The following is a 13,486-nucleotide window of genomic DNA, read 5'->3' on the forward strand; positions in this document are numbered from 1 at the left end:
AGGACATGGTAAACATTTTAATTGCTTAACATGTGGGCAGTATTAGCTCAGTAGGGACTTGGCTTACGAACCGGAGGGTCGCCAGTTTGTGTCAGCACAGACCTTCTTGTTACAGTATTTCTGTATCCTTCTACTACCATCCCCAAACCATAGAATCACAGGGCCACTTCTGTTTGTTCTGTTGCCGATGTATGGCTTGGAGGCTTTGAAACTCTGTTTAGTGGTGTCATTAAAAGACATTTTAGAGACTAAAGGGTACACACATCTTTTACCATATGTGCTTCCTCTATTATGTTGCTTTATAATTTAAAGTGGGAGCTACAGTCTCTTTATTGAGTATGGAAAGTTAGTATTATTACTAACTAGTGTTATTCAGGTTTTTGCTGTTTACTTTGTATGTCCTGTTTGCCGGTCTGTGTGCATCTGTTAGTCAGGGCTGACTTTATGTGATTTGGAAAAGCCACTGAGTTAGTCTGCTATGTGTATGGGTGTATACTGTCTTTCTCTGTCCAGTCCAGGTGGACACTTTCTCTGTACTCTATGTTTTTGTTCTATGTTGTGTTTTCTGCTACAGCCTATAATTCAACTGATTAATATTCATATTGCTACATGCACTTCTGTATAACAGTATTTTAGTCAGTTTGCATTGATCATACTCAACAATCTTTTCTGGTCTGTCTAGTGATGTTTTGTAGCTGCATGGTTTCCATATCCATATACCAACATTTGTATACCAGTATTTAGATCTATTTGTAACTCATGTGGATGAAATAGGCTGTATCTAAGAGTGTCAATAGACCAACTCTAAAACAATCCTCTAATTCTATGAGATAGGCTGTTTGCTTTTTTTTTTAAGATACTGACACTGTTTTTTTCCCTGCACAGCAAACTACTGTTACTGTGTTTCTTTCTTCTTCTTTCTTTAAACCTAATGCAGTTTAATACAACAGTCCCGCAAGAAATCCTACATTCATGAAGGTTATAATGTTCATGTTTTTGTTGAAACTGTTTTGGAAAGGTGTTGATTCAGCTGTAGGCTGCAGTTTGCAATGCAGTTTGAGTGTACTGGATTAAAAAGAAAGGTGTTTTTATTATTTAGCCTAGACTTGATATAAATGGGGTGGACTAAATGATAGAAACACCTGGAAGTACTATGAAAGATATGACATGTCAATGAAATATCTTTTGGTTAGTTAGTTGGTTGGTCACTTTTTATACATGTTATAGACTAAACAATTAATCATTTCATGTAGAAAAAATCAGTAGATTAATCGATAATTAAAATAAACATCAGTTGCAGTTCTGCTGTTGGGAATGGCTCACATATCTGTTATAAAAATAAGTTACAAATTGTTAACACTGTATAATAGGTGGCTTATTACAAAATGGTACAAAATCATTTTTAAAGTATTTGATCATTCAGATTTCAAGTACATATCTGGGCAAATACACATTATAGACGATTCAGGTGGTAAATAATTTATAGCCTACATTAATTTAGAATAACTTTGTCTATTTTACTTATTTTTTTTATAAGTGACGTTCGCTGATTTGATGTGAAGTGCTGGACTTTTGTGTTTTTTGTTCATTCAATAATTCTTCTCTATGGGCAAAACATCTTATCTCCAGTGTGCGGCTGGGATTGGACGGCTCCTGTGCTGCTGGGGTCCGCTTGAACACACAGCTCCGTTCACTATTGGTTAGACACGTGTTTGGGGCGTTTCACTGGGACTGCCCGGTTGTGTCCGGGTAAGATGGCGTTGGAAGAGCAGTGCTCGGCACCACCTCGATGGCGGTCCATATCTCTGACACACGTAGAGTTCCCCGAGGGTACGTAAACTCAACATCTTTCTCTAGCTACTAAAGCTCTACTAACCACCAGCCGCTTAGCAAATTTCGAAGACTGCGTGTTTGCTGCTTACTGAATGGACACGGCCGTTGGTGATGCTGCCAAATTGTGAGACGCTGTAACATCCTAGAGCACAGCGGGGAATGTAACCCAGACTGCAAAATTGTGAGACAGCGCCGCATGCGCAGTTAGCGACGATGTCCACAATGAAGGCTAGCTAGCCTATTAGCTGTGTTAATATCGGCTTTGATATGTTCTCTCATGAATTAGCCAATATGCCGTGACCTGTAACAATTACTCGATACAATTCAACCATTCCGAACAGCAAAATATGATTTCTGACTGTGGTGGAAATTACTAGATATTTCACCGGATAGGATTGTAGCCAGGGCTATGGCTAACGGAGTAGCTAGCTCCATGGCCTGATACTGATTATAACTAGCAGAACCCTCATTGCACTGAGCTGTCTGATTGATCAAACCCACGTATTGTGGTCTTGTTAGTTAGATGATGGCTTAGCTATCTCACCACAGCAGCTTCCTGCCTGAACTCTCAGTAAAATATTTCATCCATCCGGGTTCAATGAAAACCTCATGAAGTGTCACTCCCATCAGTGCTAGGTGACTTTACTCTGGTTGATGAGTTGCCTTAACATAAGTACTATGTCACTATGTTTTAGGTGATCTAACGGGACGAGTGCTGGCCTACATCAGTCTCCTCCCTATAGCAATCCTTGTGGGATTTGTCACACTCATAGTGTTTAAACGGGAGCTACACACGGTAAGTGCACATGCATGTTGTTCTCAGAAGGAGCATCACTTTTAAAGTAAAGCTGTTTAGTGCCTCACAGGAACCTGAACAGTGGTGTCATGCAGGCCAGAAGTTAGTCAGTTAGTTTTTTTTTTTTTTTTTACAGATTTCCTTCTTTGGTGGGCTCATCCTGAATGAAGGGGTGAACTGGCTGCTGAAGCACATTCTCAGAGAGCCGCGCCCATGTGCAGGTGAGTGAAGCAACACAAGCTGTTTACTGTGTTGATGTGTAATCGGCAGGATTGGGCAACATTGCAAAAGCATCACAATAGCCACAATATTGCCTTCTGATCATTATCCCTTTATCTTTTCAGCTGCAGAGCACCTGCAGTTCATTACAGTCTAGTCTGTCTTCATCACATTGGACCAAATAAAACGCCCAAGTGGGCAATACGTTAAAATTTTTCCAGCATGCATTACATTAAGATAACATAGTTACATCATGCTCAGTTTGGCTTTTGATTAGTGTTACTGAGGCTAAAGCGGTACCAATAGCAGAGTCACTAGATACAATAAACTATTTATAGATATAATAAGCGTGGGTGATATGAGTAAAACCTATCACCCTATATGCACTTTTATAGTGCAATATTGAGGGTAATATAGTAGAACTAAAAGGATTTTTATGGGTTAGTTGGTTGACAGAAAATAAAACTTATTTTCATAATTTTAGTCACATGCTGGTTCCAGCTTCTGAAATGTGAGGAGTACTTTGCTTTGTCACACATGAACGGGACAACGAATATCTAACGTGTGATAATGAAAGTAAATGTCAGTTGCAGCCCTAATGTATTCTAGTGCTGCAACTAAAGATTGTTTTGGTTCTTGTTCAATCTGCCAATACATTATTGGATTCATCATTTTAGTCAAAAGAGCCCGTTATAATTTCCCAGAACCTAAAGTAATGTTTTATAATGTCTTGTTTTGTCCGGTCAACAGTCCAAAACCCAAAGATATTTAATTTACAAAAGTATATAAAACAAGGGAAAAAGTCAAATCCTCACATTTCAGAAACTGGAACCAGACAATGTTTGACTTTTTTGCATGAAATGATTATCAAATACCTGACACATCAAGGTACTTCATCAGACTGATGCAAAGGTCATATGAAAATCCACACCTCATAAGAGAGAGAGGTTAAAGGCATTACATCAATTTAAACAGTATGGAAATATGTAGTTGTTTTGATTTGACGATATCGCGTTATCGTCCAACCCTTGACAAATATTTGTATATTGTTAAGTGATGAGAGATGCTCACTTTAGTTGTAAATGTAAATTCTGATTCTGATTTATTTTATTTTTTTTAAGTATTCTGTATTTATATGAAGATGTACTCCTTATTGTAGTGGATATTTTTATCAGGTTCTGTTGTCTTTCTGCAGGGGCTCACACAACACTGCACACAGAGTATGGGATGCCCTCAAGCCATTCCCAACTTATCTGGTTCTTTGTTGTTTACTTCTTTCTTTTCCTTTATTTAAGGTGAGATTGTTTCTTCTTTGCATTTTGGGAGGTTATATGGTGGAAATATGCCGCTGTGAAGTTCTTAATACTATAGGAACTAGCTAAAGTTTAATGTCCACAAACATCAAATACAGCTTTTCTTCATTTCTACAATGTTGCAATTTTACAATTAAACATTTTTGAAGTTGAGTATATAAAAAAACAAAATCTAAATAATTATAATAATTATAAATGGTTTCATTTTACAGGTATGTTTGTACATAAAATGACAAAGAAGAGGAAATATTTTCTGTATTTGCTGTCACTCCATCCTGTCGTGGTGTGAACTCCTGCTGATCTCTCTTTTCAGAATGCATCAAACGAACAATGCTCGATGTGTGGACCTGCTGTGGAGACACATACTGTCCATCATCCTGTTGGGCATAGCCTTATCAGTCTCATACAGCAGGTAAGGGACTCCAAATAGCATCAGCGGGATCTGCTAGATCCTTTTACTGGAGAAGAGCTATTAGTCAGAACTACAAAAACACTTGCGATTGTTCAGTGATGAGTGAAGCTTCTCTGCTCACAAATGATCTTTGGCCAGGTACCAAAAAATTGCTCGCATAAAGTACTTTAACCAATAAAATATGTGAAGCTCATTAATCCCAGCATTGTTGAGCATTTCCAGTAATTGCGCACTCGTGACAGGTGGACTAGAACATTTTGAGTATGCAGCAAAGTGTAGCAAAGGCATCAAAATAGTGCTACTTCCTGTGTAACACCATTTTCGCTGACTGAACACACCAAGTTTGAAACTATTTTGAGTCAATGCTGCTAGACTGTTTAGTTTATGACTACAAGCACAATTGGTGTTTCCTTGAACATTGTTGTTCTCTCCCATCCTCAGGGTCTACTTGTTGTATCACACCTGGAGCCAGGTTTTCTATGGTGGAGTGGCCGGTAGTACAATTGGCATAATCTGGTTCTTTTTCACACAAGAGGTGCTGACACCATTATTCCCCAAAATAGCAGCGTGGTAAGTAGTGGTCTCATTTCTCTGCTTCCTTCTTGTGTCACAGGGGGAATATGATTCATCCTCAGCCAGACTAAATGGATAAAACTGCTCTATTATGGCTGCTCTAATAACATGTTCTTTCGATTTCCTTTTTCACAATTAATAGGCCAATATCAGAGTACTTCCTGGTGCGAGACACAAGCCTGATCCCCAACATCTTATGGTTTGAGTATACAGTGACCAGATCAGAGGCAAGGTAAGTTTCCGTCTTGTCACTACCCACTACACCACATTTATAAAGGCCCAGTCACACCAGAAAGTGGCAGTAGTTTACCTACTCACTGACATAGTGAGTGCTCGCAGGGCTAGTTGGTGAACTACTGCAGCTCTTGTGCTATCAGCTAACCTGCTAGCAAGCCTGGAACATGCTAGCACTGGTCAGTCACAATAGCTGTCCGGGCTTCTTTGCGTTTTCTGTGTGCTACACCTTTTATGCCATTTTGTTCTCAAGCTTGTACATAATTAAATTCAATATAGATTTTTTGAAGAGGAGGAAAAAAGCTCTCCCAAATGGCTTGCTGTGTATTAGCAAGCACATTAGCTCATTTGCTGATGAGACGTTAACACATTTTCTTCAAAAAAAGTGTTTGTACCATCGACTCCTGTCTCCTAATTGTCTGCAAGCCACGTCTCAGTTACAGAGCAGTTTTATACTTTGACATAGGAGGTTAAATACAAGTGGATGGTGCAACACAGCTAATACACTACAATAGCTTTTTCCATTTTTGACTCTGGCTTGCTGTTCCCTTAAAGGTCAGCACTGTCAAGAGGGCTGTTTTTTCAACAGTGCAAACACATGGATCAGATTTCAGTTCAGAGTTGAACTAAACGCATAAGATTTCCATATATTTACTTAGTCCCTGCTCATAAATCCATTTGAAATTGAATGGAGCGTGAAACTTCAGTTTTTTAAATACTGGTGTGACCAGGCCTTTAGTATGTTTGAGACTGTTGTAAATGTTGCGTGGCTCAATTCTCTCCGTTTTTTCATGTAGGAACAGACAACGAAAGCTTGGAACAAAACTTCAGTGATCTACACAGTTCTTTGTGAAACTTTAGAGACACAGACACTCATGTACACATACACAATCAAACAAATGCTTATTCGACAAAAACACACTGGAGAACCATCTTTTGGACAGACGTGGTTGCAAGGAGTAAAGGGCAAAAAAACGTTTACAGGCGGCGAAAGAGTGCCTGGACCTGGCCCGGAGCCTACAGCCTGAGCAAGTCCGTCCACACGCCTCTCCTCCTTGTACAGCTTGCCCCAAATGCTCTTCAGTGCATGCAAGACTGTCCAAGAGGCATCCTATTTAATGATAGATTAATATATATATGTATACCGTTACTGTCAGTGTGCGTTTATAGTTTTTATATATATAAAAACTATAAACGCACACTGACAGTAACGGTGTACTGTAAGAGATTCGAGGAGCCTAAAAGGAGGCTTTGGTCAAGTTTCAAACAAATTGGTGGGTGTCATTGCAGCATGTATTAGTGATTCCTTTTTTAAACTATTCTGATGTATAGCTGGTGGGAACAGGTGGGGAGGGGGTTGGTTATGGCTAGGTTTTCCATTTTTCATTGTTATATAATAGAAAATGAACAATTTCTAAAAAAAAACTGGTTATGATGTAATATAAATAAAAATTTGCACTTTGTGAAATTTACAAGTAAAAAAAAACGACTAACACTAGTTAAATGTTAAGACCCCCCTTTTCCCCTCATCAGTCTTTACTTTCTATCTATGACTGTAGGTCCTACTATATTAGACTCCAAAGCTGATCTGCAACCAGTGTAAATTTAACGTACCTTCTGTACTATTACATTGAGGCTATGGTTTCTGTTCATATCCACGTTGGAGAATTATGAGACTGAATCAGCGGCAGGCTTCAGTTATTTTTGTTGTCAAACACTTTGAGGTAGTGTTTTCTTACTGCCTCACACAGTAGCAGCCTGGGAGCAGAATTCTGGGAATCAGTTTTTCTTTTTTTATTCATGTGTTGTTTTCTGCTGTTACAGAAAACCGGTTTCTTTTTACCTGCATTTCCACGATAACATTCCATATAATTTAGTGAGAAAGCATACATAATGACTGCTGAGGGGATATGTTTTCTTTTTGTATTATTTTCGAAGAAAGGAGGAGAAAAAAAAGCCTCAGGTCAGTCGTAGCATGTGATTATGCTTGATTCCTCACAGCTCACGGCAGCTAATGTTGAAAGCTGTCAAGTGGGGATCTGAAGCTGATTTAAAACTGTCATATCATTAGCTCCACAAAGGGAAGTAGTTCTCTTAGATTATGATTTTTTTTCCATGTGTAACCTATATCAGGCTGAATAAAATGTGTTTATGTACAAGAGATGGCTCAAGTGTCATGCTTTGAAATACAGTGGCATCTTTTTGTATTTAGAATCCTGTTGTACTTTGTTGGGTTTTTACTGCAAATGTGGCACTTGATAGTCTGATTTACTGATCGTCTATGCGAAGTGTCTGTGTTATCCCACTACAATACCTCAGTTTATTAGTCCTGATGCATCACTGACTCCACTGGCGAGAGATACAATGTAATGACAGCAGTACTGATGGAAAAGAAACCCAGTATGATAATATAGAAGTAGATGTGTAGACATCACAGCCCTTCAGGAATATTGCAGTGATGCCAGGTAACAATCATACTCATGCCTAAAATGAAATTCTTCCCAAATAAACATATATATATATATATATATATATTTTTTTTTTTTAAATGATTACAATATTTTTGGGAGACCATATGGGCTAGAGTAGGTGACAAATGAAAAATAGCCCTCTGTTAAGTTTAAACAATGAACAAGCTCCTTGTATTGTGAAGGGAGCATCATGCGCTTCTCTCACTGCACACTATTCCCCAATGTGAATGCTCCTTGAGAAAACACTTTTATCCTCTGACTTGCAGAGCACAAAAAGAAACATCTGCCCTATTTAATCAACCCATTCCATTTTTAATTCACTTCTCAGGTCTAACCTCAGGCCATCCCCAAACACCCGTCGGGAATGGGCACAGCCTAGATAAAAATGATGAAGACCTCGCCCTATTTCTGTTTCTGTAAGGTATTTTTCTGACCTGCACTGTTTGGATGAGCAGTGAGCACTTCTGTAGTAAGCTGATGGATTGAGCTGGTGGAAATTTACTGAGCTGAGCCTGACCGTACAGATGGTTAATGCTTGTCTCGCACACTGTCTATGTAATAAAATGTTACGGTAACTGACAACTTAGCCGTTGAACCTGTACATACAGCATATTACACACTTCAACAGAGGTGCCAATTATCCATCAATGCAAAGCCCACTGAAATTTAAAACATAAAAATACTGGCATCCACTGGATGAAGCTTGTTAGTGCAATGTTGAGATCATGTCGCAAAGCTTAAAGGGGAGACTGGGGGCAATTGTAACATTTTGTACTTTTTCCTTAATAACTCACAGACTACTTGAGATACACATATATAATATATATACATATATAAACACATATATGTGCACTAATTAATAATACAATTGATATATTTTCACTTATAAGAACAAGACTATAATATTGAATTAAATGCAAGACCAATTGTAAGGTTTTTTTTGTATGGTTCAAATTATTTTCGATATCAGGCATCCTCTGCTAAGTTCTCTGTTCTAACTTCATAAAATTGCTTTTCACAAGTGAACTAGTCATTCTCTTTGGTTTTGATGGGTCTTATACAATCAACTATTTTAAATCCACTATATAGACAAACTGAAATTGAAAGGAACTTTACTTTTGCAGACTTAGGCCTATATACTAGAACAAATCCATTTTTAAATACACTTTTTTTAATGTAGTTTTACATTTACATTTAGTGAAATATGTTCACTTTCTAACAAAAGTATTCAACACAGACAAACAAGCTGCTTACATTGGGCCATGTGGCTTGGAACATCGGGGGCAATTGTAACACTGTGTTAACAATTGGCCCCAATGTTGCAGCCATGATAAAATCTTCTTTGCCCGCTAACCACAACTACTTTAGCATAGCTTGTTAGTGTTAATTGTTAATCTATAACCTAGAGATAAAATCTATGTAAGTTTACATTTGTAGTCATTTAAACTTTAGACACCAGAAGAAAAATACTGTACATCCAAAAAGTTACTTTCATACCTCAAAATCAGTAATCTGTGAAATGATCCTGCACCTTTTCCACGCAGAAAGAGAATCCTATTGAACATTCACAAGTATGCTCATGACACCTAGATGGCGCCGCAGACGGCCGTCTCTGGATTATGTTCTGTAGTGCTTTTTGTGTTTATAAATTCTGTATATAAACTCTGTTTTCTGCCGTCTCGCTCTTGTAACATTTACCAGAGAAGAGCTCTTAAATATTGGACTGTGTGGTGTAGCCTGACCAGAGTGGCTAGGAAGGTGGTAGGTAGGCAGACTCAAACATTGTATGTTCCCAGAGGTGATTGTTTTATTTACAGTGGTCTGCAGTACACAGATAACTCAACCAACAAACTAACAGACTTAAGAAAATAACTCATTAAACTTATAGCAACGCTAGCAAAAGGCACATGTTCACAGCAGCACAGCCTCACCTCTTTTTTTCCCCTTGGGAGCACAAATCCCACCATTTATATAGGGTGTTCAATTCACACCCAAACTGCTTCAGCCCATCCCATTCTGATGCAGGTTGATCTACTCCATAACATTACTACCTAGAAATCTCTTAACATTTGGAACTCAGTTACCAGTTCACTCTGCTCCAACTGACTAGAAAACAGGTCAGGGATATTTACACATTTATTTATAATAACCAAAAACAACCAAAAGAAACATTCCTATAAAAAAAGAAAACCCTCTACTTGGTTTGGCCGGTGATGTCATTCATGACCACCCTATTCCTATAAAACAGGAAATGCTTAGGCCGGCCCCTCCCCAAACAATTGTCCTGTGTGGTCAAACTGAACAAAGGAACAAACAATTGTAAGTGAAATGAAACCAGGTTTAAACTTGCAACCTAATAAAATGGAACTGAAACTAACTTATGACTGTGTGTTTACTTTAACTTGCAAAATGCAATGCAAAAACAAACAACCCAGGTAAATTACAAAAAATAAACACTTTAGAAAAAAATTAGAAGGTGTACTATAGATAATGATCTGTATGGGACAGGTGGTGAATAAACCCACTTTGTCTCAAACTGCTCACACTATTCCACCACTCTTTATCGAAACTAGAACTTTTTCTGAGTTATTATTTGGAGCAGCACCCACTCTGTACGGGATATACTGGAGACGCTGAAGGGGTAAGCGTGCTGGCGCACCGGTTAAACTGAGACAGCAGGGTTTTCACACTACGCTCCCTTCTATCCACCTGGCGAGTGTCCGCTCTCTGGCCAACACAATGGACAAACTGCTGCCCCAACAGAACTAACTCGGACTTCTGCAGATCTGCTGCCCTCTGTTTTACCACATCCTGGCAAACTTTACCTGGGATTTAATCTCTTCTGCGCTGATCGCGTAACGCTCACAGGAAAAACAAGGGAAGGAGGACTCTGTTTCTACATAAACGAAGGTTGGTGTACAGATGTCACAGTTTTGAAGAAATCATGCAGTCCTCACTTAAAGACACTATTCATAAACTGTAAACCTTTTTATTCTCCACGGCAGTTTTCCTCGTTTGTTCTGGTAGCAGTTTACGTTCCACCTCAGGCCTGTGTTAGTGAAGCGCTACACCTGGCCGACCAGATAACTAACGTGGATAAAAAAACTCCAAACTCCCTGCTGAATGTTCTTCGGGACTTCAACAGAGCAAACCTCAACCATGAACTTCCAAAGTACAGACAGCATATTAAGTGTCCCACCAGGGACACTAACACACTGGACCACTGCTACATTAAAGGTACGCTCTGTTCCCTGTGCAGCCTTAGGACTCTCTGATCACTGTCTGGTTCATCTTATTCCGACACACAGGCAAAAACTGAAATCTGCTAAAGCTGTTGTAAAGATTGTGAAAAGATGGACCAATGAGTCAAAGCTGGATTTACAGGCCTGCTGTAAATAAACACCTGCCTGAAAATCTGCCGTCATCACACAGATCTTCAACTGATCACTGGAGCTGTGTGAAGTTCCCTCCTGCTTCAAATGCTCCACAATCATCCTCAGACATCCTCAGCACCAAACTCACCCAGCTCACTGTGCCAGCCTCCATCTGTCAGTGGATCACAAACTTCCTGACTGACAGGAGTCAGCAGGTGAGGCTGGGGAACATCACATCCAGCACCCAGACTATCAGCACTGGCGCCCCCTAGGGTGTGTGCTCTCGCCACTGCTCTTCTCCCTCTACACCAATGACTGCACCTCAGGAGACCCATCTGTGAAACTCCTGAAGTTTGCTGATGACACAACGTCATCGGTCTCATCCGGGATGGTGATGAGTCGGCCTACAGACGGGAGGTTGATCAGCTGGCTCTCTGGTGCGGTCAGAACAACCTGGAGCTTAACACGCTCAAAATTGTGGAGATGACCATGGACTTCAGGCGGAGCCCCCCTACTCTGCCCCCCATCACCATACTCAACAGCACTGTGTCTGCTGTGGAATCCTTCAGGTTTCTGGGATCCACCATATCCCAGGACCTGAAGCCCAATACGGACACCATCATCAAGAAGGCCCAGCAGAGGATGTACTTCCTGCGCCAGCTCAGGAAGCTCAACCTGCCTAAAGAGCTGCTGATCCAGTCTGTCCTCTGCATGTCCATGACCAAAAAGGACAGGGACAGACTACAACGGACAGTCAGGACTGCAGAAAAGATCATCGGTGCCAACTTGCCCTCCATTCTGGACTTATACGTTCCCAGAGTCAGGAAGGGGCAGGAAACATCACTGCAGATCCATCTCATCCCAGACACAACCTGTTCCAGCTTCTCCCCTCTGGTAGGCGCTACAGAGCACTGTACGCCAAAACCAACAGACTCAGGAACAGTTTCTTCCCACAAGCCATCACTCTGATGAACAGCTGTCTCTGACTCACAGTGTCAGGAACAACTCTGTCTCTTATCAGCCACCTGTTTACTGGTTACCACTTATTTTTTATTCATCATTATCTCGTTCTCTATTTCAGAGCTGTTCATAATGTTAATATTGTTATATTGTAGATACCGTATACCAAATCGACCTACCTCAAGTACATAATACTTATTTATTCCAACATCCTTTGCACTATACTCCATCTCACTGTGTACATGCGTACTTGTGTGTATGTATGTGTATGTGCTCCTGGATATCTCATCCACCTCCAACATGTACATAATAATAATAATAATGATTCACTCCTGCATCCTTTGCACTCTGCTCACTGCACTATTACCTCAATCTGTCAATATTGTTTTTGTACATAGTGGGTATATATGTGTTCTCTATACAGTAGCCTGTGTGTGATTTTATTACTGTATTATTGTAATAAGTAAGCACATCGTGAGCAATGAACAATCCAGAGTCAAATTCCTCATATGTGTGCGCATACCAGGCAATAAAAGCTGATTCTGATTCTGATAAAAGCTGATTCTGAAGTACTGTTTCAGTATATCTGCTGAAATTAGCATAGTCAGTTAGTCCTGGCCCGTCCTGTGTTGTAATACCACTAAGCCCCTCCTGGCAGATCATCACACAAGACCTTTTAACTTCATTGTCACAGAAGAAGTGAGGCTAATCCAGGAAGCAGGGTACACGTGGGGTCTTACTAGTATTTTGAAAAGTCCTAAATTTCATATTCTAAAAATAAGGCCTTAAAAGTATTAAATATCGCTTACAAAGGTCTTAAATCTGTCCTTTCGTAGGATTAAATATATGCCATAATGTCATAAATAAATATTTTTTGTGTGTGTGAATTTATAATTTACTCCGTGTGGAGTGACTTATGTTGATTTTATGATGTTGTACGGCAGTTTCGCCGCAAAAACAGCTTCTTCCCATCTGCAGCTAGCCTCATCAACAAGGCCTGGGACCCTCACTGACACTCCCCCCTTGCAAATAATACAAATGTCACTGCACATATAAACACTATTTCATTTCATATAATGCTCAAACCTGGCATATTGCACACATTTGTTGTTAATTTTTAAATCCTTATATATATTTATATTGTCAATTTATATATTTTGTTGCAATACGTCTGCACTACACAAACCCGGAATAATGCACATGTTCTGCAAATAGTTGTATATTATCACCAAAACAAATTCCTCGTATGTGTGTAACACTAGCCTACTTGGCAATAAAGCTCCTTCTGATTCAGATTCAGA

At 39.6% G+C, this 13,486-nt stretch overlaps 1 protein-coding gene across 2 annotated transcripts; it reads left to right on the forward strand.

Annotated features, from left to right (window-relative positions):
• Positions 1–1,688: 1,688 nt before the first annotated feature.
• Positions 1,689–7,539, forward strand: dolpp1 (dolichyldiphosphatase 1). Of its 2 annotated transcripts, XR_005446809.1 has the most exons (9): positions 1,689–1,830; positions 2,529–2,629; positions 2,766–2,850; positions 4,044–4,143; positions 4,475–4,573; positions 5,015–5,143; positions 5,289–5,378; positions 6,178–6,297; positions 6,578–7,539. XR_005446809.1 is itself a non-coding variant. In XM_038734126.1 (8 exons), the coding sequence occupies exons 1-8, from the start codon at positions 1,755–1,757 to the stop codon at positions 6,212–6,214; spliced, it is 717 nt and encodes a 238-aa protein (XP_038590054.1). In that variant the 5' UTR covers positions 1,689–1,754; the 3' UTR covers positions 6,215–7,539. The 2 variants fall into 2 exon arrangements, 1 of the variants encoding a protein (XP_038590054.1); XM_038734126.1 differs by having other exon boundaries at positions 6,178–7,539.
• Positions 7,540–13,486: the final 5,947 nt, after the last annotated feature.

The sequence above is a fragment of the Micropterus salmoides genome, unplaced genomic scaffold (genome assembly GCF_014851395.1).
Source record: "Micropterus salmoides isolate LMB-PRFRI ecotype aquatic unplaced genomic scaffold, ASM1485139v1 Ms_hic_scaffold_20, whole genome shotgun sequence".
In the NCBI taxonomy this organism is placed as follows: Eukaryota; Metazoa; Chordata; class Actinopteri; order Centrarchiformes; family Centrarchidae; genus Micropterus; species Micropterus salmoides.

Excerpts from the sequence above, each read along its gene's own strand:
- dolpp1 (XM_038734126.1), top strand. The coding sequence starts at position 1,755 with ATGGCGTTGGAAGAGCAGTGCTCGGCACCACCTCGATGGCGGTCCATA. Across the intron at positions 5,144-5,288 it reads TTCCCCAAAATAGCAGCGTG|GCCAATATCAGAGTACTTCC; the intron begins GTAAGTAGTGGT and ends CACAATTAATAG. Across the intron at positions 5,379-6,177 it reads GTGACCAGATCAGAGGCAAG|GAACAGACAACGAAAGCTTG; the intron begins GTAAGTTTCCGT and ends TTTTTCATGTAG.